Raw genomic sequence first — 22,564 nt, 5'->3', positions numbered from 1 at the left:
GTTGACCAAAGACAGTCTCCCTAAGAATTGAAAATGATTGCAGTTTCCCTGTTTTGAATTTTTGCATAAGAAGAAATGATCATATAATTATAGATTTAGATGTAGAAGGGACCTTGGAAGTTGTCTTGTCCAACCACTTTTTTATAATTGAGGAAACTGAAGTCCAGAGATAATACTGGTAATTGACAGAACTGGAATTTGGATCTAAATTCTCTAATTCCAAATCCACACGTCTTGTTAACTGTATAGCAGCTCAATAATTTACTTATAAATAGGCATTTTCCGAAACAGATATCCATCAACGCATAAATATTTGATTTGGACTTGTGCTGTTATCCCACTTGTTTTGTAAAGTCTTCCAAATGCATTCTTGCCCACTCTAGTCTTATGCATCTCTGAACTCATCCCATTTTCCGTAATACTTATTTGATACTTTCCAAGTACGAAATTGTTACATCTCTTAGATTGATAAATAAGTATTTTGTTTTTTTACATGAATCTTATCTCTTCTCCCTGAGATTACCACCTTGAGGATAATTGAGGGCTGTACTTCTTTATGTCTCTCTGTCTCTGTCTATTTATCTCTCTATCTATCTGTATCTAATATTCCACTTAGACTCTAGTACTTACTAATGGGATTTGATTTTATTGAATAAGTTCTAGTTATTGTTGTAAGTTATGGCATATCTTTTAAAGTCAAAGCTTATCCTATTCTTGTGCTACATTTTATCATTCAGTTCAACAAGCATTTTATTAAATGCCTACTGTGTGCCAGATACTGTGCTAGGCTCCCTAGATACACAGACAAAACCAAAACTGTTCCTGCCCTCAAGGAGCTTATTTGGGGGCAGGCTATAGGGGGTGCAGTGGTAGGAAACAGTGGGGGATTAATAGCTGATGGGAGATGGGCAAGAGCCTGTTGTTGGAGATGGCGCTTAAGCCGAGTTACTCAGAGAAGGATTAAGCCAGAAGTGGTTGAAGACTAATTGAAATATATTGGAAAGCGTAGGATAGAGATAGGGCTTCACCTGTGATTACATTTTTATTAGTAACTCCAGGTAAGGAACTTCCTTAATCAGTGCAGGTCATCATCACTGCCACATAGAGCCCTAGAGACATTTCTGGGGCCTTGAGCAGTTCACACAGCCAGTCTGTGTCAGGGACACAACTGAAACCCAAGTCTTCCTTCCTTAAAGCTTTCCCTCTGTCTTCTACACCTTCTTTCTTTTCTTCTGGAAAATTTAATTTCCTAACATCTCTAATATGCTAATATAGTTACTTCCAAGGATGAAATATTTCAGAATGTTTCATAGATTCCTTTACTCAGGTCTCAAGAATATATTATGTATGTAGTAGCATTACATAGTTTTGACAGGAATGTTTGCCAAAAATGGGTTCCTGTTTTTAAATGAGAATTCATTTGACTTGTTTTTAAAATCAAATGAGTATCATTCTATGTTTCAGTCCAAAAATTCTGAGCAATTTTTTAATCTAAAACTGTTTGATGATTAGCACCTTGAGGGCAAGCACTGTCTTTTGCCTCTTTTTATATCCCAAGAACTTATCACAGTGACTGGTACATAGTAGGCACTTAATAAATTTTTATTGATGGATTAATTGGTTATTATTACGTATTTAAAATCCAGTGAATATCACTCTTGAGTTTCAGTCCAAAAATTTTATTTTAGCAATTCTTTAGTCTAAAACTATTATTCTTTGGCAATATGTGAAGGACCTGTGATGAGCTTGCTAAATCCTTGGACTGTCCCCATTCATAACCTGTCATTAACTTAGTCTTCGAGAGTTTCTAGGCACAGAGACCTCAAGTGATGAGTTGCCCATGGTCATTTAAGCTCGTGTCAAAGACTGAATTTGAACCTAGGATTTTTTATGTCTGGTTGTACTCTTGTCTACCATGTCACACTGCCTCTTGTGTTAAATAAATGTGTGGATGAAATTTTATGTTAATAGTGTGAGAAACGTGGTTTTGGGGATCACTGGACTTCCTAGGCAGGGCCAAAGTCCTGAAGAAGAACCCTGTGATAATCCCTAGGGAAGGCTGTACAGACCACAGGATTCCCAGAGGAAGACCAAGTGGTAGCCATCCCTTAATCTGTGGGGATCACAGGGCCTCCTAGGGGCCGGACCCTAAGGAAGACCCAAGTGATGGCCCCTTAGGATGGCAGTAAGATCGCCAGGCTCCCGAGATAGGGCTGGAAGTCCCATGTGATGTCCCCTTAAGAAGGCCATGCAGACCACAGGGTTCCCCAAGGAAATCCAGAGTAGTAGCCCTCTTAACCCCGCAGTGGGGATCACAGGATACCCCAAGACAAGATCCAGGAGTAAGCCTGGCGAGCTTCCGCTGCCTGTTGCTTCCCTTCAGTTGACCTTAGGAAAATCCATGTGATTTGCCCATTCACACCCAAAGAATTCAGGACCAGAGTGGGCAGAGGAAGGCATTTTATTACACTCCCCGTGAGAGTGGGTGTAGTGTTCACGGGAACACTCACACTGATACAGCTGCAGGAGCAGGAGTAACCATTCCCTCCACTCCTGCTAGAGTCATGGTTAGTTTACAATCTTTGTTTTTTACATAGTTTTCCTAGGTTATACAGTTTATATAAATAGGATAATAAGGATACAGAAGCAAAAGTGAAGTTAATTAGATTTTCCTTGTCTTAGTTTAGAATTAAACTATATTCTTTTACTTCCCCTACTTTCCCTCTTTAACATATGCAAATCAGTAGGCCTGGATTCTTGACCAAGACCAGACCCTAGATAAGCTTGAAGAGGTTCAAGTGGGTTTGGCCTCTCTAATTCCCTAGACTGCCTTCTCAAAAAGTATGCACATTCGTACAAGCCTCTGACCTCTCACCTGACCGACCTGGAGGCCTGGTCTCTGCTAAAACTGGGGTCGGGGAGGGCGGGGAAGCACACCTTTAGTTCTGTGGAAACAAAACTCCTCCTCCCATTTCTTACAATAGGAAAACATTTTAGCTTAAATGTTGTCAAGATACATATTTATAATTCATTTGCAGTGTTTAGTCTCTATCATTCTTCTAGTCTTTAACACCTGCTACTGTCCAGTTGCTGTAGGGCATGTGAAGGTAACATAAAATACTATTGTCAGACAAATTGTAATATCCTCTCTTTTATTTGCATTGTAGAATTTGCAGTGATAACATTACTAGTTATCTATAATTCCACTTCTTAATACTCAATACTACTTAATTCTACTTCTTAATAATCATTAATTATTTAAGCTTCATTGTATTTCTACAACTAGTATTAAATGCTTTGTATATTCTAGGCATTGTGTTAAAAGTACTGGAGATAAAGACAGAAGTGAAACCTTAAAACTGACTTCAAGGAACTTCTAGCCTACTGCATGGGGTTTGAACCAGTGATGCTTTTTGTAAAAGAATTAAGTGGAAGGGACTGAACACTCAGTGGACTTTCTCAGTTAAACCTATGACCCAGTTATTTTCCGACAGGTAAGACTGAAAGATTTCACAAATGCTTTCTCCCTTTCATCAGGTCACATGACACTTCAGAGCCACCTTTGGTCTTTTTGCTGGCTCTACGATCTCAACCATATGCGTATTCCCTCCACTGGCGTAGATTTCAAACCAGCTCTACCTTCATGTGCACCTGTGAGATTTTTTGTGTAGAAGGTAGAAGGTCACGTTCACCATGCTGCAAGTTTTTAAGCTCTTGTCCTTTTCTTTGGACCCCAGTACATTACCAAGGCTTTCTAGTTCATTTGTTACTCATCACTTTTGCCATGTGACTTGTCTGATCAATATGGACCAAGAAAACTCCTCATGTCATTTCGTAAGCAGAAGTAGTTGATCACTTGTTAGAGCCTTGTATTGTCTTCTGACTCTACCACTTATCTAAAACTTTTCTCTCCAAGATTACCAGTGATTTCTTAATTACTACATCCAGTGGCCTTCACCATCGTTTGAATTTATATGATAATTTTCCAGTATCTTTTTCATTTCCATTTGCTTGGTCATACCGCCCCCCCCCCCACACACCTGCGCATGCCCCAGGGCTTTGCCCTTTTCACTCCTTAGATTCTTTATTGTGGTCTCATCAGCTCCTGTGTCCCCAGAAATTCTGAGGTACTATAAGATCTCTTTCAGCTTTAAAGAATGTAAACTCCTTGAGGGCATAGACTATTATTTTGTCTTTTTAACTGAGCCTAGTCTTTCATATAGGTACTGAGTAAATGTTTGTTGAATGAGTTGTTGCAGTCTGCTTGTGTCCACCTGGTAATGTTTTAATTGCCTTTTGTCTTTCCTGTAATTTTTATTCTTGAGAGAAAGTTGCATGACTTGTAGCTATATAGTGACATCACTGGAAGGATATTGGTGTTAAAAGATGAGTTTTACATATCCTGAAACAGTTTGGGCTTCAAGGAAAGTTCTGTGAAGTTTCTTAAGGAGACTCTATGCTACTCAGTCTCTTCTGATTCTAATTTTTATGCATTTTCCATTTGCAGTAGCTGTGCAAGATAGAGCTATTCTCTTGGACTTAGTGAGTGGCCTTCTCTTTCACTTCCCCGGGTCACTGTCTACACAACAAGCCTGCGTCTGTTTGTTTTTTCCTGGGCGTTTTGCTTTGCTGATATTTCAAATGTATATGGATCTCATTGAAAAGGTCTTGTATGGGGCAGCTAGGTGGCACAGCGAGTAGAACACCAGCCCTGGAGTCAGGAGGACCTGAGTTCAAATTCGACCTCAGATGCTTGACACACTTACTAGCTGTGTGACCTTGGGCAAGTCACTTAACCCCAGTTGCCTTGCCTTCTCCCCTCAAAAAATGTAAAAAAAAAAAAAAAGAAAGAAAATGTTTTGTATTCTGGAGCTAGAGGCAGTTAGTGTGTTAGCTACAGATAGGACTATCTGGGTGACTTTGCCAGCAGTAGAATCTCTCTCTTACATCTGGACTTTATATAGGAGTTCCTCCAGTGCAGAGACAAATACTTTGGCAACCACACATCTTCCTGTGTTATGTCTTGCTTGACGTTAATAATCCGAAAATCATTGAATGAAGTTCTCTGGCCATGGTTACCAAGAACTCTTTTATATTGCTACCATGTGCTTTGGAGGGAAGAAACCTTTTTTGAGGAGAATCTTTTAAAGCTGCATATTGGTGTATATAGTCCAATGGAGCGGGGAGAGGAGATCAGTAATTCCACCTGTGATGTTTATTGACCCTAATTAGGAAAGTCAGTTAACCTTTTCAGGCCTCATTTTTCCTTACCTGTCAAATGTTGGACTTGATGGCCTTTGAGGTCCCTTCCATGTCCAGATCTATGGCCCTATGGGACTATCGAGGAATTTTGGATTCACTTTTCAGTCAGTTGTTACTGAAAATGTGATCTACTGCTCAGAAACATTGTTTATGAAAACCATTTCTTTCCTTCCCATTTTCATAGGGGATAAGATGGTTGCCTGTTACCCTCTTATTTTGCCTTTTTGAAAATAATACCATTTGTAATGTTTCTGATTATTTGGCATCATACTGTGTGAGGTAGTGAGAGAATAAAGTGTGAAGACTTCACAGGGTATATGTATATATATATATATGTATTATTATTGTTTGAGAATCAATATTTAGAGAAAAGGGAAATGGGATAAATTTGAGTCTGTGGGAATCTGATTATTTAGCCTTTAGGAATGTCTTTCTCCCCCTTCTTCTTTAGATTTGTAGATGTCAGTTCAGCTGTGAATGGAATACAAGATTGTGAAAGCTTCCCTATGAATAACTCAGGCAAGGTGATACTCAAATAGTACAAATTTAGTTAGGATGTGGACCTCACTAGGCCTAAGTTTCGTTTTCCTGTAAATCATATGATTTCGGGGAAATCAGGTGATATTCCCCTCTCCCCCTCCTCTAGCCTACTTACAAACTGCCATCTTAACATTAAAGTTTCCCTATAAGGTAATTCTGTAGTTTCTGTGCTGGTATTGGGTAAAACTTATTCCTGGTTAGATTGTGAGGCCACCTGTCCCCGCAAATGGGGACAGAGGTCCAGCCTCTGGGGTGGGATTTCTTAGAATTGTTTGTACAAGGATATTATATCCCCTTGCTTGCCTTCTCCCACTTGCCTCTCTTCACTACTATCTCTGCCCTGGAAGTGGGAGATGCCCAGTTCTTGCGAGACTTGATCCAATAAAGCTTCTGTTTTGTTTCTACCTTGAGAAAGCCGAGACACCTCTGTTTTTTTATTTGAGTCAGTGGTCTGTTGACCCACACAATACTTTAGGTATCTTGAAAATTAATTTCTCCATCTTTTCAAAATTGCTTTTCTTTAAGTGGATTTCTTTTAAATGTATTTGACCAAGATCATGAACCAGAGTAGTGTTAGAAGTGCACATTGGGTCAGCAGTGTGATATGGCATCCAAGACAACTAATCTAGCTTTCATCTACCCGAAGTCAGTTTGCAGGAATGAAGTCATAGGCTTTCTGAACCTTGCCTTGCTGAGAACACGTAGAAAATATCGTTTTCGTTTCAGTGCACCATTGGAAGAACTTACATTAGACAGAGTCTAGATCGGGGAAACAGGATAGATAGATAAAGACCTTTAACTCTCGACGTAGGAAGTTCAGATGAAAGAATTGGTTAAGCTTAGCGTGAAGAAGAGAGAAGACTTGGGGAGCTTGAAGGACTGTCATGTAAAAGAGGGATTGGATTTTGTTCTGCTTTACCTTTGAAGGCAAAAGCAGGAGAAATTGGTGGAAGTTGCAAAGAGGCAAATTTTAGGCCTGATATTAGCAAGACTCTCTTAACAGAGCTTTCTCTACACAAGCCAAACAAGCTGTCTTAGGAGATGGTGGTTTTCCCTGGATTGGCAGTCTTCAGGCAGAGACCAAAAGAAAAAGACTGCTTGTCAAGTGTATTATAGTGGGGATTCCTTTTGAGGTATGTTTTAGACTAGATGACCTGTAAAATTTAGTGATTCTTGACTGCCACCTTCTTAGATAGGCTTTTAGATTCTTAGGGACAAAATGTGTTCATTTGTGACTAAGGATAAAAATAAATAGCTACAGAAATATTGGCAAATTTACACTTGGAAGTCCAGCTTTATCTAAAAATACTTTTAGCATGATAAAATTCTTTTCATTTTACCTTATTTTTCATTGAATAAACATTTATTTCATCTCTTACTTCCTTTCAATTCAAAAGAAAAAAAATAGCTCTTGTAACATATATGCAAAGTTAAGCAAAACAAATTCCCACATTGTCTATAACTAAAAGTGTTTATCTCATTCTGCATGTTGAGTTCTTGGAAAGAGCTTAGGTCTCATACCTAGGTTTCTGTGATTTATCTTCCTTTCACCCCCCTCCCCCCATTCACTCTTTGGGGAGACAAATCTGCTCATAATACTCTAACTTCCTTTCTCTGTTTTTCAGACAAGTTTGTATTTTAGACCTTCTTTGCCTTTCTGTCAATTTGACAAGATCAAGAGTGTTAGTGGACAGACATTCTTTACCCTGCCTCATTGTGCCTTTTCTTGATTAAACTTGTGTTAAGAAACAGTACACATTAGTGGTACTGTGTTTTCCTTTGTACATTTCTGGTTTTTCAGAATTGGCAGTTTGTTTGATTAGGCTAAGTTGAAGCTGTTCCGATTGTATACTTAGTGTTTCATGTCTTTTGCATGATTGCCAACAGTTAAATCAGTGTTTATAGATGGTGTAAAAACTGTGTGGTCTCTGCACTCTTTGTCCACTGCCTTCCTTTCCACTATTGCCCCTGCAGAACAGAATAGCCTCAGGCCCATCTGGTACTTGTCTGTTTTATGGGTCAAATAATTCCCAGTCTAGGACCTAATCTGTTGGCAGTGGGCTCTTCTCTTTCTGATCCGGGCTGGGCCTTTTATATCAAACAATCTCCCAGTGGGGTTGTGCCATCATAACAGGCAACATGAGGATCACAAATTTACTCTTAGAAGCCACTTTCCACTGAATGAGGTGCCTGTGTACTCTTCTTGTTTCTTGGACTTTTAAAAAATATGGTGTTATCTTTATTTTGGTCCATAATTTATAGGTGGAAAAGGTTTGGATTTTTTTCATAAGATGGTTATTATGTTATATTTCTTTTTGTGATTCATAGCATATGTTGTAAACAGAGAGTATAAAGAGCCAGCTGGTTTGGTTTTGTTGTTTTAAAATTTACTGTTTATGGCTTCTGTTCAGTTTTAATTTAGAGAAATGACTCTACTTGGTTTGAAAATGAAGAATTAGAATGGCTTGTAATTTTTTAAGAATTAGCTATGTTAGGTTCTGTGATATTTCATCTCTTAAATAGTTACTGGTTGTGATTTAAATTTACATTTCAAAATTGCCGAGTCCTGTCCACATTGTGAAATGTAATTTCCATTTCACCTCAGTGAGCAGTATAGCTTTTGCCTGGAGTTTATATCTTTTTCCCTGGCACCCATTCCCTTTTTATAGTCGCCTTATGTATCAGAATTAGTAGCAGATACTTATGGAGTAGAACTTACCTGTATAGCTACACCGAAATGTTGTCTTAGTACCTAGCAGAGCAGTTAACTGCTTGAAGGAAAATTGGTGTTAAAATACTAGTAAAAAGAAGTGTTTCTTTTAAATATTCAAAATTTACTATATAGCAAATCAGTTTTAAAATTAGCAAGTATAGGTATGAAATTATAGTCTTATTCATATTCTAGAATAGGAACAATTTCAAGTTAAGTTGCTTATTCCAAAATTATAAATACTGAGGACTTGACTATAGGCTAACGTTAGAAGTATTTTTAGCTAAAGACATGAAAGTAAACTGGGTAGTATTCTCATAACAAAACTGAAACATCTGGGTTCTTTGTGCTTTTGCACATTTTAAGTCAATTGTTTTTGTTTCATACTTTTTCTTCTGGAAGCTCTTCATCAAAATTTTGGTGCAATTCAGTATTTGATTCTTAGAATTTCAATAGCATTCTTGTACTACCCTAGTCCCCATGAAATCGATGGTTTTAAAGGCTGGGAGAAAGACTTACACAGTAAATGCTTCCATACGTATGGTGATTTACTGTCATTTTGTTCAGATTCGGTAGCTATTACTTGATGGGTTACCATAATGTTGAAGAATTTTCCTGAAAGGTTAGCTGTCATTTCACCTATAGTAATTCTTCCTCTTCTTTCTCTTTGTTTATTAGAAATGATATCAGCTTTAGTTTTCCATGTTCTACACCAGGTAACTAGACTTTATTCCACCCCTTCACGTGAGCTTTGGGAAAACTGATTTTGAAGGACATAACTTCCTCATGAAGGTTTTTTAAAATGTTTGATTGATACCTTTTGGTTTTTTTTTTCATCATAGTCATTTATTTAAACCACTGTGACTCAGCCTTCCCTATCATGAAGAAAAACAGTTAAGGTAAACCAAATTTAAGAATTACCAGACCATACATGCAACCTTCATTTCCTGTATTTCCCCACCTCATTACTTAGAAGATAATATTATTCGTCTATGTTCTTTGGGATTGACATTGGTCACAGCAATTAATTTACGTTTATCTGCTTTTTCGTGTTGTTTTTGTTTATGTTAAAATCATGGTGAATAGAGTTCTGCTTATTTCTCTTTGCATCCATTCATTCAGATCTTTCCATGTTTCCCTGAGTTCCTCATATTCTGTGTTTCTTTACTATACAATAGTATTCCATTATATTTGGTTACTACAGCTCAGCTAATCCCCTATTAAGGTGAAGCTATTTTGTTTTTGGTTTTGCGTTGCTACAAATAGTTTGGTCTGTTTCCAGTATTTCTTTGTCTTTTACCTTCTTGAAGTAATATGCCCAGTAGAGAGATTCCTATATCAGAAAATTTGTACAGTTTAATGTACAATTTCTCTAGTATAATTTCAAATCATCTCCCAGAAGAGTTAAACCAGTTCACAGCTACAGTACCAGTGGATTGGCTTGCCTATTTTCCTACTGTTCCTCCACAGTCAACTATTTCTATCATTTTTCATCTTTATCAGTTTGATAGATGTGAAGTAAAACCTCTGAGTTGTTTTAATTTATATTTCTCTTAGTGATTTGGAGAATTTTTTTCATATGATTGTCTATAGTTTGCCTTTTGAGAAATATTTATTCATGTCATTTGACCACTTATCTTTCTTCCCATGACTTTTCTGTACTGTCTTGATTGCAATTAAAATTTGGGAAATTCACTTTTCCTGGCTTATATTTTTACTTACCAAGGACATATGATTGTGATTTCACTTTCTTGTTGTCAAACTTCTCAGCAGTTTTAAAATATATGCAGTATGTCTTTTAAATGAAGTAAAACCTTTGTTTGGGTGTTGAACTTTTTTCATTGAGGTTAATCTGTGAGAATTAAGATTTTAATCATTCTTTTGGCACACAGTTGACATTTTCAAAGCAGTTTTTTTTTTCTCTCATACCTACAGGTAAATAGAATTGCATACCATTGCAGCCATGGAATCCATGCTGAATAAGTTGAAGAGTACAGTTACAAAAGTAACAGCTGATGTAACCAGTGCGGTAATGGGAAATCCTGTCACCAGGGAATTTGATGTTGGCAGACATGTTGCCAGCGGTGGCAATGGGCTAGCTTGGAAGATTTTTAATGGCACAAAAAAGTCAACTAAACAGGTGAGCTTGAAGTGAAAGCTAGTGATGAAAAGCGTAAGAGACACATTTATGCCTAGATATGTTAAGTGCATTTTTCTTAATATACTGATAGTGTTGAGTTTTTCCATTATTCTTGTTGCCTCTTGTCCAAGAAATAGCATCAAGTAAACCACATTATATATGTTGTTTTTATTTACTTAGTTGCAGATTTTCCATGTCATACCAACCTACAGTTTAATTTTGTTTGCCTTACGAGATAGGCAAATGTTACTAAAACTAAGATTAGTGTATCTTGTGATATGAAGGCTTTTTATTTAGAAGTGAGATTCTGCTCTTTTGGTTTTCTTTCCTGATCTAATGGTGTGATGTGGCAAAATTATCGTTGAATTTCTCCTATAATTAAGTGGGTCTTTTGCCTTAGTGAGAAACATTTTCCTCTCTTGAGTAAATGTAAAATTTTGTATAAATTTTTTTTTTGCCTTTAACCAGACAGAGCTTTTTATTTGTACCTTATTTGGGGGTAAAAATTGTAGAGTATAAGGATTAGTGTGCTTTGGGGTATTTAATGAATACATGGTTAAAATTAAGTTTTCATTAAACAATTGCTTTTTTGGAAAACCATTTCCAGCAGTTTGAGATTCTAAACTCTTAGATCGCCTTGTTAAATATCAATGTTATAATTTTGTGGAATTGTGAGTGCTTTCACTTTTTGACAGTTTTCTTAGATACATTGACAAGAACTAGTGTACTCTTGAAGTTAATAATGCTTGAGATATATAGTATTTGTTAAAATTATGTTCTGTTTTTTCAGTTATCAAAAAATTAATTTCACCCTCCCCCCAAAAGAGAAAACCACCTAACAAGTCTACATAATCTAACGAAACAAATTTCTCCTATGTTGCCTATATCCCCCCAAAATGTTTATATGTGGTGTTAAAATACTGGCATGTTATCAGTTCCCCATACATACAAAGCACTTTGGCTGCTGAGGTATGGGATAACTGACTGTGTTATACATATTTGTCCTTTGTTTTACTGAGTCTGACTTTTCTGTGGACAGTTACGTTTATGTTCAAGACTAAATCGCAGAAGAGGGGAACCAAGCTTTTGGTCAACTTGAATACACTAATAATTTTGGTCCTATGATATTGTCATTATTATATAGTACATTGTGGGTGAAAAGTAGTTGGTGGGTTGCTTTTATTTTGGGTAGTGAATCATGAGTAAATTTTGTTTTTGAGTGATATTATAAAGTTGGTGGTATTAAAGCTGTCCAAATGTGCATGATGTTTTAGTTTTAGAGATTATTAGAATAATAATTTGATACAGCTTAGGAAGTGAGGAGCCCTGGGTTTTCATCTCAGGCAAGTCATTTAGGCTCACACTCTTCTTTTTTATTCTGGAAAAGGAAGAGACTTGAAAACTTTCCATCTCTAAAGGGCTGTTTTTTTTTTTAACATAGCTTTTAAGCTCTATAAATCAGACATTATCTTTTTGTTCCCCTGTCTTTCAGTATCTCTGCCTAGCACATAATAGGGGCTTAGTAGATGTCCACTGATTTTGAAGATAAGTAACTTGCTTGTGAATAAGAATTTTACTAAATAAACAAAGGGAATAAAATACTGATGACATTTACTTTGTGGTCATTGGATAGTTTTTAATCTTGCCCATAATTTTTGTTTTCATCACTACTTTTTTTATGTTTCTTAGGTCTAGAATCCATATCAAGGATATATTAAAAAGGACATTTCATCATTCTGTCTTTTAAAATGTCTGTAAGCTGTTGTCATTTTTTTCTATCTAGCTTAATAATCATCTCATTCAAAGAATGGCTTATTTAGCCATGGATTACTTTAAAAAGCCATTACTTAGTTTATAAAGTTATGTTAGTAACAAAATCATATAACCAGACTCTCACATAAGTTGTTGATCTGTGTTTCATGGAAAAGATAGTTGATCTTGCGAGATATCTTGGCATAATGGAGAGAGAGTTGACCTGGGAGTCAGAAAGACTTGTCTTCAAGTTGTTCCCCTTGTGTGGGATAGTGAGAGAATAAAGTGTGAAGACTTCACAGGGTGTATGTATGTGTGTGTGTGTGTGTGTGTGTGTGTGTGTGTGTGTGTGTGTATGTATATTATTAATGTTTGAGAATCAATATTTAGAGAAAAGGGAAATGGGATAAATTTGAGTCTGTGGGAATCTGATTATTTAGCCTTTCGGAATGTCTTTCTCCCCCTTCTTCTTTAGATTTGTATATGTCAGTTCAGCTGTGAATGGAATACAAGATTGTGAAAGCTTCCCTATGAATAACTCAGGCAAGGTAATACTCAAATAGTACAAATTTAGTTAGGATGTGGACCTCACTAGGCCTAAGTTTCGTTTTCCTGTAAATCATATGATTTCGGGGAAATCAGGTGGTATTCCCCTCTCCACCTCCCCTAGCCTACTCACAAACTGCCATCTTAACATTAAAGTTTCCTTATAAGGTAATTCTGTAGTTTCTGTGCTGGTATTATTCTTGGTTAGATTGTGAGGCCACCTGTCCCCGCAAATGGGGACAGAGGTCCAGCCTCTGGGGTGGGATTTCTTAGAATTGTTTGTACAAAGATATATATCCCCTTGCTTGCCTTCTCCCACTTGCCTCTCTTCACTACCATTTCCGCCCTGGTAGTGGGAGATGCCCAATTCTCGCGAGACTTGATCAAATAAAGCTTCTGTTTTGTTTCTACCTTGAGAAAGCCGAGATACCTCTGTTTTTTTATTTGAGCCAGTGGTCTGTTGTCCCACACAGTTTGGGGGCTCGTTCCGGGATTCCCCTCGATTGGGGGGGTTCTCACCAGGGAGCAGGATCCAGCGTGCACCACAAAGATTTATTGGGGATTCCTGGTCCTGGTGTGGGCCTCCTCCCCGTTGGGGGAAAATCCCCAAGAGAGGGACTCGGAGGAACAGAAGCTGTGCTAGCCTCCAACATTCCAAAGTAAGGGGAAAGAGAAAAAAGCCCGGCCGGCTGGTGTGGTGTGTGTTGAAGTCATAAACAAGTACGTGTACTCTCCGGAGGTAAGCACTCAGAGGTCTGGGGGTTATCTGTTGAGTCTGAGACTCGGGGAGTTCAGTGACGGCTCTCAACCAAATTAGGGTGGGATACAACCCCAAGGTCAAGGACGCTCTCGAGGACGCTTCACGGGGGACTTCCTGGGAGCGGGCAACCACCCCATTCAGTTTGACTAAATTCTTCTGAACTTGGAGGGTGTGGTGACGGCCCTCGTAAATTATGGGGACCAAACAATCTGAGTCTGTGCAGTCGGAGCACAAGTGTGAGGTACCTGTAGATGATCCTTTAGGCAATCGATTGCAAAATTGGAATGAACAACAAAAGTATAAAAGGAAAGGGCAATTAAAACCCATTGCTTTGGAGCAAAATAGAAAGGAAAATGGCCATAGACAAGAGCTCTTAAAATATTTGACCTAGGTGGGTGGAATGGATTTTTCCTGGTGTATTGAGGAAAGCTCTCCCAGGGAAAGTGAAAAGCTTTTGGATTTCTGTATCTTTGTGTCTGTGTCTGTCTGTATCTGTGCTTCTGTGTGTGTGTAATCTGACACCCTGTAATGTCCACTATCTGGTTTTCTCTCCCTCCCTGACTGCAATCTCTTCAGAGGAGTGGGAGAGCGGGGGAGAGAGAAAGAGAGAGAAATGTTTTCTTGTTTAAGTTATGTGATGGAAAAGGCAAGGTAAAGAGGAGTGTCAGGTCAGAATTAGAAAGAAATAAGGTATGTGCATGCAGTTTTAACAGGGCTTTCATCAAAGTCCACCAGAAAGGAAAGGCAAGAAAGTTTAACCAAGTAGGGAAGAGGGATGTGAAGGAAGCTTAAGAAAGGTATAATCTATTTGCACAAACAGTGTGAATAGAGTTTTTGAGAGTGCAAGGTGGAAACTTTTGGGAAATTGTTAAAAAAAAAACAAACGTGATATATATATGCTCTTTCTTTCTCCCTCCATCCCAGATCTGGCCAATTTGGAATGTGGAGAGATAAGAAAGAAAGCGGGAAATTTTCCCTTAAATTTAAGTGAAATGTGTTACTTCTAATTTGATGCTCAGAATTTATTATGCTATTTGGTACTAAGGCAAATTCGGAAAATGCATAGATATGAAAAAGAGACACTTTGAGCTCCCTAGTATGAGGAGAAAAGGAAAAATCTAGAATGTGTACTACAATGCATTGTAATTATGGTTTCCCAATTTTCAGAAGTAAGAACTGTAAGTAATGATCCTACAAATAGAATTGGAAAATATTTAATAATATAAAGGTATTAAATAAATCTATAGAGTTAGTAAGTACTAAGTTAGTAAGTACTTTTTTTTTTTACCTACAACTACAGAGATCCTTATGTGCAATTTAGTGACCCTCGTTCCTATTTGAATTTGAGAGAAGAAAAAAAAGTGGCTTAAAGCTTCCAAAATAGAGAAATATGACCAGAGAATGAGAACCATCTGAACATATTTTACCCAAAAGACTGTTGCTTATTACATTCCTGAGAAACAAAAATACTTCCTAGAATAGGAATTAGCTCAATAGATATAGATATTTCTAACTTGCTATGATTTTCCTAAGTTTGTTACTTGAAAAGTTTAAAAAGTGATTCGGCTGCGAATATACAATAGAGAGTTGGCTCCTTTTCAAAAATAATTACCCCACTGACAACAGCCCTGGACCCCTGGGCACCCTGAAGCCCACACTTCTAGGCAATTGCTCCCACACCACTGGAACCTGGAATTTTTGCTCCTAGTCTGCCAAACCCAACAACCCTATTAGAAAGTAAAGATCTCTCAGGGACCCTCCTCAATGACTCCTTGGACCTTTAATTCAGGTGCTGGACTCTGCAGCTTCCCAGCACCTTCTCTCCCCCTTCGCCCCCCACCCCCCCCTTCAGTCCACAGCTAGGCCCTGCAACTATGAGGAGAGAAGAAAAGCCTCTATGCTTGGTAAGCCTAAAATATGTAATGATTTGGGAATGCAGTTAATGTCATCTGAAAATCTTTCTATTTGTACTATTATTGTGCTTCTAAATTGTAGTAAAATGTCCTATATTGCAAAACTTAAGTGACTGAAAATAGTGTTAGACAAAGCAATTATTAATCTGAATTTTGTTGAAGAGAAAAAAAAAAGATATGAAAACAATTGTGTAAAACTGGTTAAGTTACTTTCTCGGCCTTAATTGCCGTTTAGAAGACCAGGTATTTTCTACTTTACCTGTAGTTACTGGAATGTCACAGCTAAAACAATTCAGCCAGCACTTACTTGTAAGATTGTTAACTAGGTTATTTGGGATTACTGTTTTAATGTTAAAAACCAAGAAAGTTCTGAAGAGATAAAAGAAATTATGTCCATCCGCCTTTCGAGCTAGATTTGTGGGTGGGTTCTATTAAATCTTATATGGATATTGATTAGAGTAAAGATATTGATTATTGTGAGTTATTATTATTGCTGTTCAACTAATTATCAACCCCCTCCGCCTGGAAGGGAAACTGACTATACCTTGTTAACAATGATTCAAATTTCTTAGGCTTCCTTTTTACCCGGGGCAAAAGAAGTAGTTAAAATACTGGCCTAGCACATTTTAAACTGATCTAATTGTAATAGGTGATTGCAAACTATTTGTAAAACTTTCCCAGGAAAATGTGAATGGAACTTAGAAATGCATATTTGAATAATTTTCTAGAAAAGGTGCATATTGTTATTTGGCATTGAGAAATTTATTAACTATATAGCCCCAAGAAAATTCTATTTACTGTAGTTCACTGTTCAATAAGAGGATGGTGGTGGAATCCATTCCCAGGGATATTACAAAGATCGCATAATTGTAAAGGTGCTCGGCACAATGCTTGACATAGAATAAATGCTATTTGAATGTACATTGTTTTAAGTTAAAAGTAATTGCTTCATATTTGTTAAACTTATGTGGATTTTCTTCAATGTGAAGTTTTGGTGATGAGATGAATGATCTTCTGTATCAGGCAGTTCGGGGCCATATCTGACTGAGGTAAAGCCACCAAAATGGAAATTAATTGGTTTTGGTTTTCAAGTTTAAATAGATGATAATTGTTTATGATATTGTTATATGTCTAAAATTTTTCTTATTTTATCGTCTGTGTTGTTAGAGAAGCAATTTCTTTTACAATCTAAATGTTATTAGGTTAAGAATTGTAATTTAAGAAATCTTAAATTACCAAATTTTGTCTTTAATTGTTGTGCTGTCATTTGGGAAATTTGTGAGATCGTTAATTAAGCTGTTGATGTTATTGCTTAGAGATAGTATTTACCAGAGTATGTTTAGTTTTGGTTTTTTCTCAATTATGTGGAAAAGGTTTGGTGATCAATATTTGGGAATTGTTTAGCACTTAGGAATTAATAATAATATCAGGATAAATTATGAGCTGTTTCTGGGAAAGAGAGATATGTTTTTTTTTATGAAGAAAAGTTTTGTAAAATCCTTTGCATGATTTTTAGAAAGCCTTGACCTTGAATAAGTGTGCTCAGAGAAACAGCAAAAGATAGCACACAGACCCAAGGTTTTTCTATTTAACCCCTTCTTGGGGTCCATGTTACTTGTAAAATTGCCAAGGCACCTGGAAACTATCTGCATGGGCAAGGTCATCAGCCCCAGACAAAGAACTTGTTTGAGTTATGTAGGTCCTAAACAATGAACTTAGCTTGCTGAGAAATTAAAAGTTTATGTACAATAGATAGAAAGGATTCTAATATTTGGCTTTTACACCAGGACAAGTTTAAAGTAGAGAACGAAAATGTTTAATTAAATCCCTTATGTACGTGAGTCCTGGTAAATCTTTACTGCTTATTATCCGTATCTGACTCTAAGCTGTGATGGGTGGGACTTGCTGTTTAAGGTTAAAAGGCACTTGGGACCATAACTAATTTTGTTTTGAGTTTGAATCTGGGTATAGTTGTCTACATTACATCAGTATCTGAGAGAAATGCCACAAGCTACTCAGAAGGTATGTGATCCATACTGTTAACGGTGGAGATCTGCATTTGGGACAAAAGCCGAGGGGACAATCTTAGCCTCAGTCTAGGATGGGATCCTCCTGGCCTCAGTTTCCCCCTGTGTTCCTTTGGAAAGGAAGTTTCCCACCTATTTCTGAGTGTAGCAATGCGGTGGCAGAGATACTACATAATTGAGGAATCAAAACTATATCTGGATTATAAACAGAGCCGAGGATGTTTTATCCTGTCATATTTAGCATATCATGTGTCCCTGCCTTTTTTCCTTCTATAGCAGATTTCTGTGATCAGATCAAGTAGTCAGTAAAAGATATGAGCTCTTTTTGTGTTATCTTACTGGGCAATCTAATATTATTTTATCTAGAACTAGGGCAGGTACAGAAATTTAAACAAACTGCTTAAGGCTCACTTTAAGATGTTCCCTTTGTCTAAAAGGAATCTAAGAGCAGTAGTATTTTCCTATGATCACACTCTTACTGCTGTCAGTGTGAGATTCCATTACAACACCTTTTTGACTAAGAAACTTTGTAATATTTAGGAATTCTGCTATAACTAGAAACTTTGTTATGATGCTTTCGAATTAGTGTTACCTGTGGACTTTTGCACCAACTTAGTAAAGCTTTATGAAGAAGAGTAGAAATGCATACGAGCCACTTAGAACTCACTTTGTAAATGTTCCCTAAGCAATGTGAGAATGTTATTTTGTTATTTGATTAATATCATGCATGTTTAAATTTTGGTACAATTAATTATGCTAAAAAGAAAAATGGTTCGTGGCCTGGCTTATCTTGTAGTGCCATCAAGGAAACATGATATGACTAGGTTAAGATTTTATATGTACTGTGTTGTATTTATGTATGTACTGGAGTCTCATCCCTCTGGTGGGGAAATTAATGATGAGTCATGTAAAGTATGGGAATTTGGGTTCTGATGTAAATTTCTTCAACATGGCAATTGGCCAAGGTTTCAATTTTGGACTTGTAAAGATGATCAGGGTATCATTATTAGAAATGGTAACTTAAAATTGTGCTGAGGTAAATTTTGTAGGAGAATGGACAGAAAGCCGGTTCCTCCAAGAAGAATATGCTATGGGGATGGCTGAAACAAATACCTAGGACCAGAAGACTTCGTTGATGCTCCCTGCCGGACAGCTGTATGGGAAGAGACTTTTGAATGTTAAAGGGATGACTATATTGTTGTTTTCTTTTGGGTCTCTGTAGTTGTACTTGTAAAGGGGACTGCCCCCTTTGATTTGTCAATACACTGATCAATCCTTCCGATATTTATTTAAAAAAAAAAAAGGTAATGGGGACACCAGCATGATGGGAAAGAAACTGGTATAACAGTATGATGAATGAAGATAGGTGGGTGGATAGTTCATATCAGGAATGGTGTATGTGTGAAGTCTTCAACATGGTGTTAAGGAGAGGAGGGATTGTGTGGGATAGTGAGAGAATAAAGTGTGAAGACTTCCCTGTCCCCGCAAATGGGGACAGAGGTCCAGCCTCTGGGGTGGGATTTCTTAGAATTGTTTGCACAAGGATATAGATCCCCTTGCTTGCCTTCTCCCCCTTGCCTCTCTTCACTACCATCTCCGCCCTGGTAGTGGGAGATGCCCAATTCTCGCGAGACTTGATCCAATAAAGCTTCTGTTTTGTTTCTACCTTGAGAAAACCAAGACACCTCTGTTTTTTTATTTGAGCCAGTGGTCTGTTGTCCCACACACCCTGATTTATATTGGCCATGAAACCCTCATCAAAATGCTTTCAGCCCTCAGTGCCCTAAACATCTTTCTGAGACTGTAAGTTGGTAAGCCAGGTGGTGATCTGCATTGAAGTCTTTCATTTCTTTCAGTTTAACTTAAGTTTCTTCACAAGGAGTTCCCAGTGCCAAAGATGATCTCAAAGTTTTATTTCTGCAATGGTTCCTTCACAATTGGTTCCTGAAGAACTGGTGTGGCATGTGGTAGTGCTGGTAGTAGTTGTAGGTAGGGGAATGCCACTAAACTTAAAAGAGTTCTTTTATAAAAGGCTTTCAAATATAATTACTACAATATATTGAGATCTGGACCCTGCCTGACTTCTGGATGTTGAGTTGTAAGTGCATTGTACACCAGAGGGGTCAGACTCAAGGCCTGTACCTTTCCGAGTCCTGCCCCCCCCCCCCCCAATGTAATTGGGAAATGTTTAACACAATCAGAATACAAAACAGCATAGATTATTTGTGGTTTTCTAAGTCACTTTGCAGCCTATGTTTTTCTGTGCAGTAAAAGTAATGAGATAGCAACCCAGTGGTTCCCCAGGTCTGAAAGATGCAGTCCCTAGAGTACTGAGATGGGACCCACGCAGTAGAACACAGGTCGCACATAATGTCAGGGAGCTTTTTCTCTTTCATTTATGTAAATCTTTCATATCCACTCAACCACATCACACAGGTCTTTGTAGGGGGAGAGAGAGAGAGAGCCCCAGAAATGCCTTCCAGCTCTCCTTCTTTGCTTCAGGAGTCTGTAACATGGCTGCCTCTGAAACACTAGTAAGGCTTCAAAGGAGTCTCTCATAGTTCTGTGTTTGGGCACCCCCTCCCCCCAGTGCTTTACACTTAGCTCATAGGCACTTGACTGGGAGGGGAAGTTGACACAATCAAAAATATTATTTAGATCAGTTTGGTTTAGAGATTTTTGATGTTTTTCTTATCTTAAAATAAAATTTTCTTATGGAGAGGAATATAGAAGATATAGGGAGAAATGAGAAAATAAGGAGGAATATGTTTGATCACCTCTATATCATGAAGGTACCTGTCTTTCTCACTTTCCCTTGCCTCTTCTCCATTCACTATCATGTGCAGTTGACTACTTTTTGTTGCTAGGGAAACATGTTAAATTTGACATCAACTTTGCAGTGGAAGATTTAATCTTTGGTGGAGAATTCTTGCCTAATTTGCTTAAAGGGACTGAGGGATTTTTTTATAGCTCCTAAATTAACAATCAAGTAATCTACTCTTTGTATAATACTGAAGTAAAAGCCTTATAGTCTGAGTTGATAAGTTTTTATTCCTATATAGCAAGTTAAATTTCAGGTGCTCCCCACTCCTGTTTTCCTTCTCCCCAAAGATACTCCCTTATTTACATAGTTTTAGAAATGGTTGACACAGGTGTAGGGCATCTTACCAAAAAAAAAATTCCTAAGCAAAAGAAATTGCAGACATGTGTGAAGAGAGATGGTGAATTGGGTTCTGCAGCAAATTTGAAAAGGCAGAGCAGTTATTGGTTTGCTGGATTCTTTCCAAGCTGGTTATTTCTATCTTTCAGCGCCTGATTTGTTTTACCTAAAATTTTCATGTGTGGACTGGGGAGTGGGAATGTTGAGAGAGGCAACTAGTAAAGACTACATGCTATCATTACCTGCAGTAAGATGAAAAGAAAGATGTATTTCTGAGCCCTTCCAGAGGAGTTTTGGGTTGTTCTCATGCTACCAAAGCATGTGATAGCTCATTTGCACAAGTCATTATTTGTGTGGGGGTTTTTTGCTTTGTCTTTTAAAAAATCAATTTCTGCTGTTTTTCTTTGGACTTGGCCATTTTTACTGAGGACATTTCATTGTGAATAATTAATAAAAGCATAGTGGATCATAGTTGGTAGGACCCTGCAGAAACAAAGCTGCACACATAGATGTTTACAGTTTTAAGAATGTTTATGCAAACTCTTTGTATAGAATCAGCAGTTAACATTTTTTAAAATTTAGAATAACTTCTTCAGTAAAAAAAAAAAAAAAAACTTTAGGGTTGAAATGGAAATTACTTTGTGACTTGTTTTATTGGCATTCTCAACTAATGATTTCAGATATTTGGGTCCTGGCAGCACAAACCATTTATTGTGAATCTCACTTTTTCTTAACTTGGGGCCTACTCTGTATTGTATATTCATTTTGAAGGCTTTCTTATTACCTATTTTTCCTTATTTCCATTATTTCTTATTCAAGAAATAAATTATGTTATAACTTGATTTTTAGGTGATGTTAGAGAGTTAGAACTATGATTGCTTTTGCTTTGAAGATTAGGAGTTTTTGTTGAAGTGGACTATTCAGAGGACTGTTTTACAACTATCTTTGTTTTCCCAGTGACTAGCAGAGTTCCTGGCACATAGAAGGCACTTAATTTAAATTAAGTTTATTAATTGATTGATAGTAAATTGCTAGACTAGTAGCAGAAATACTCTATTTATGGCAATGCCACTGATTTATTTATTAGTATAGCATATTACTTCTTTTTAGTCTTGGATTAAAACTGATGGCTGTGATTATAGGCTATGGTTGCCTAACATTTTCCAGCTAATCTTATTTCCAGTTTTTGAATTGAATTGTGTTTTGAGATGTGTCCTCATCTCAAATGACATTTAGTGTGAAAGAGCTTTAACTTTCCGACTTGTCTTTAAAATATTATTTAGTTTATCTAGGCAAGTCATTTATTTACATTTCTTTTTTGAAATTTACTTTTTCAATGAATATAAATCTACTTTTTCTCCCTCCATTTCCTTTATAGGGAATAAAAAAAGAAAAGAAAATCCTTATAATAAACAAGCAAAATAAATTTCTCTGTTGGCTACATATATGTATATATGTGTGTTAGTGTATGTATACACATATATACATACATACACACATAAATGTAGTATGTACATTTATATATGCATATAAACACACATGTGTGTATGATTTGCATATAATATGTGTAGAATCTGCCACCTATCTGTAAGAGCAGCACAGCATGCCTATAGTGTGCATCAGTTCATACAAGTCTTCCCAGGTTTCTTGGAACCTGTCCTTTTGGACATTCTTATGATACAGTAATAGTCCATTTCATTCATTTACCCTAACTTGTTCAGCCATTTCCTCTTTGGTGGGTACTCCCTCAGTTC

The 22,564-nt window shown here is 37.2% G+C and overlaps 1 protein-coding gene across 2 annotated transcripts in view; it reads left to right on the top strand.

Moving 5' to 3' along the window:
• The window catches only part of SCYL2 (SCY1 like pseudokinase 2), a 77,135-nt gene that overhangs the window by 7,485 nt on the left and 47,086 nt on the right, over window positions 1-22,564 (top strand). The window contains exons 1-2 of one of the 2 annotated variants that reach the window (XM_036759752.1): window positions 3,311-3,494; window positions 10,448-10,652. In XM_036759752.1, the coding sequence (XP_036615647.1) occupies window positions 10,476-10,652 (177 nt within the window). In that variant the 5' untranslated portion in view covers window positions 3,311-3,494; window positions 10,448-10,475. Of the gene's footprint in view, window positions 1-3,310; window positions 3,495-10,447; window positions 10,653-22,564 lie in introns of those variants that run through there. The other variant, XM_036759751.1, reaches the window with a different exon arrangement.

Source organism: Trichosurus vulpecula, chromosome 5 (assembly GCF_011100635.1).
Source record: "Trichosurus vulpecula isolate mTriVul1 chromosome 5, mTriVul1.pri, whole genome shotgun sequence".
Classification (NCBI taxonomy): Eukaryota; Metazoa; Chordata; class Mammalia; order Diprotodontia; family Phalangeridae; genus Trichosurus; species Trichosurus vulpecula.
This window is presented reverse-complemented; position numbering and strand designations above follow the sequence as displayed.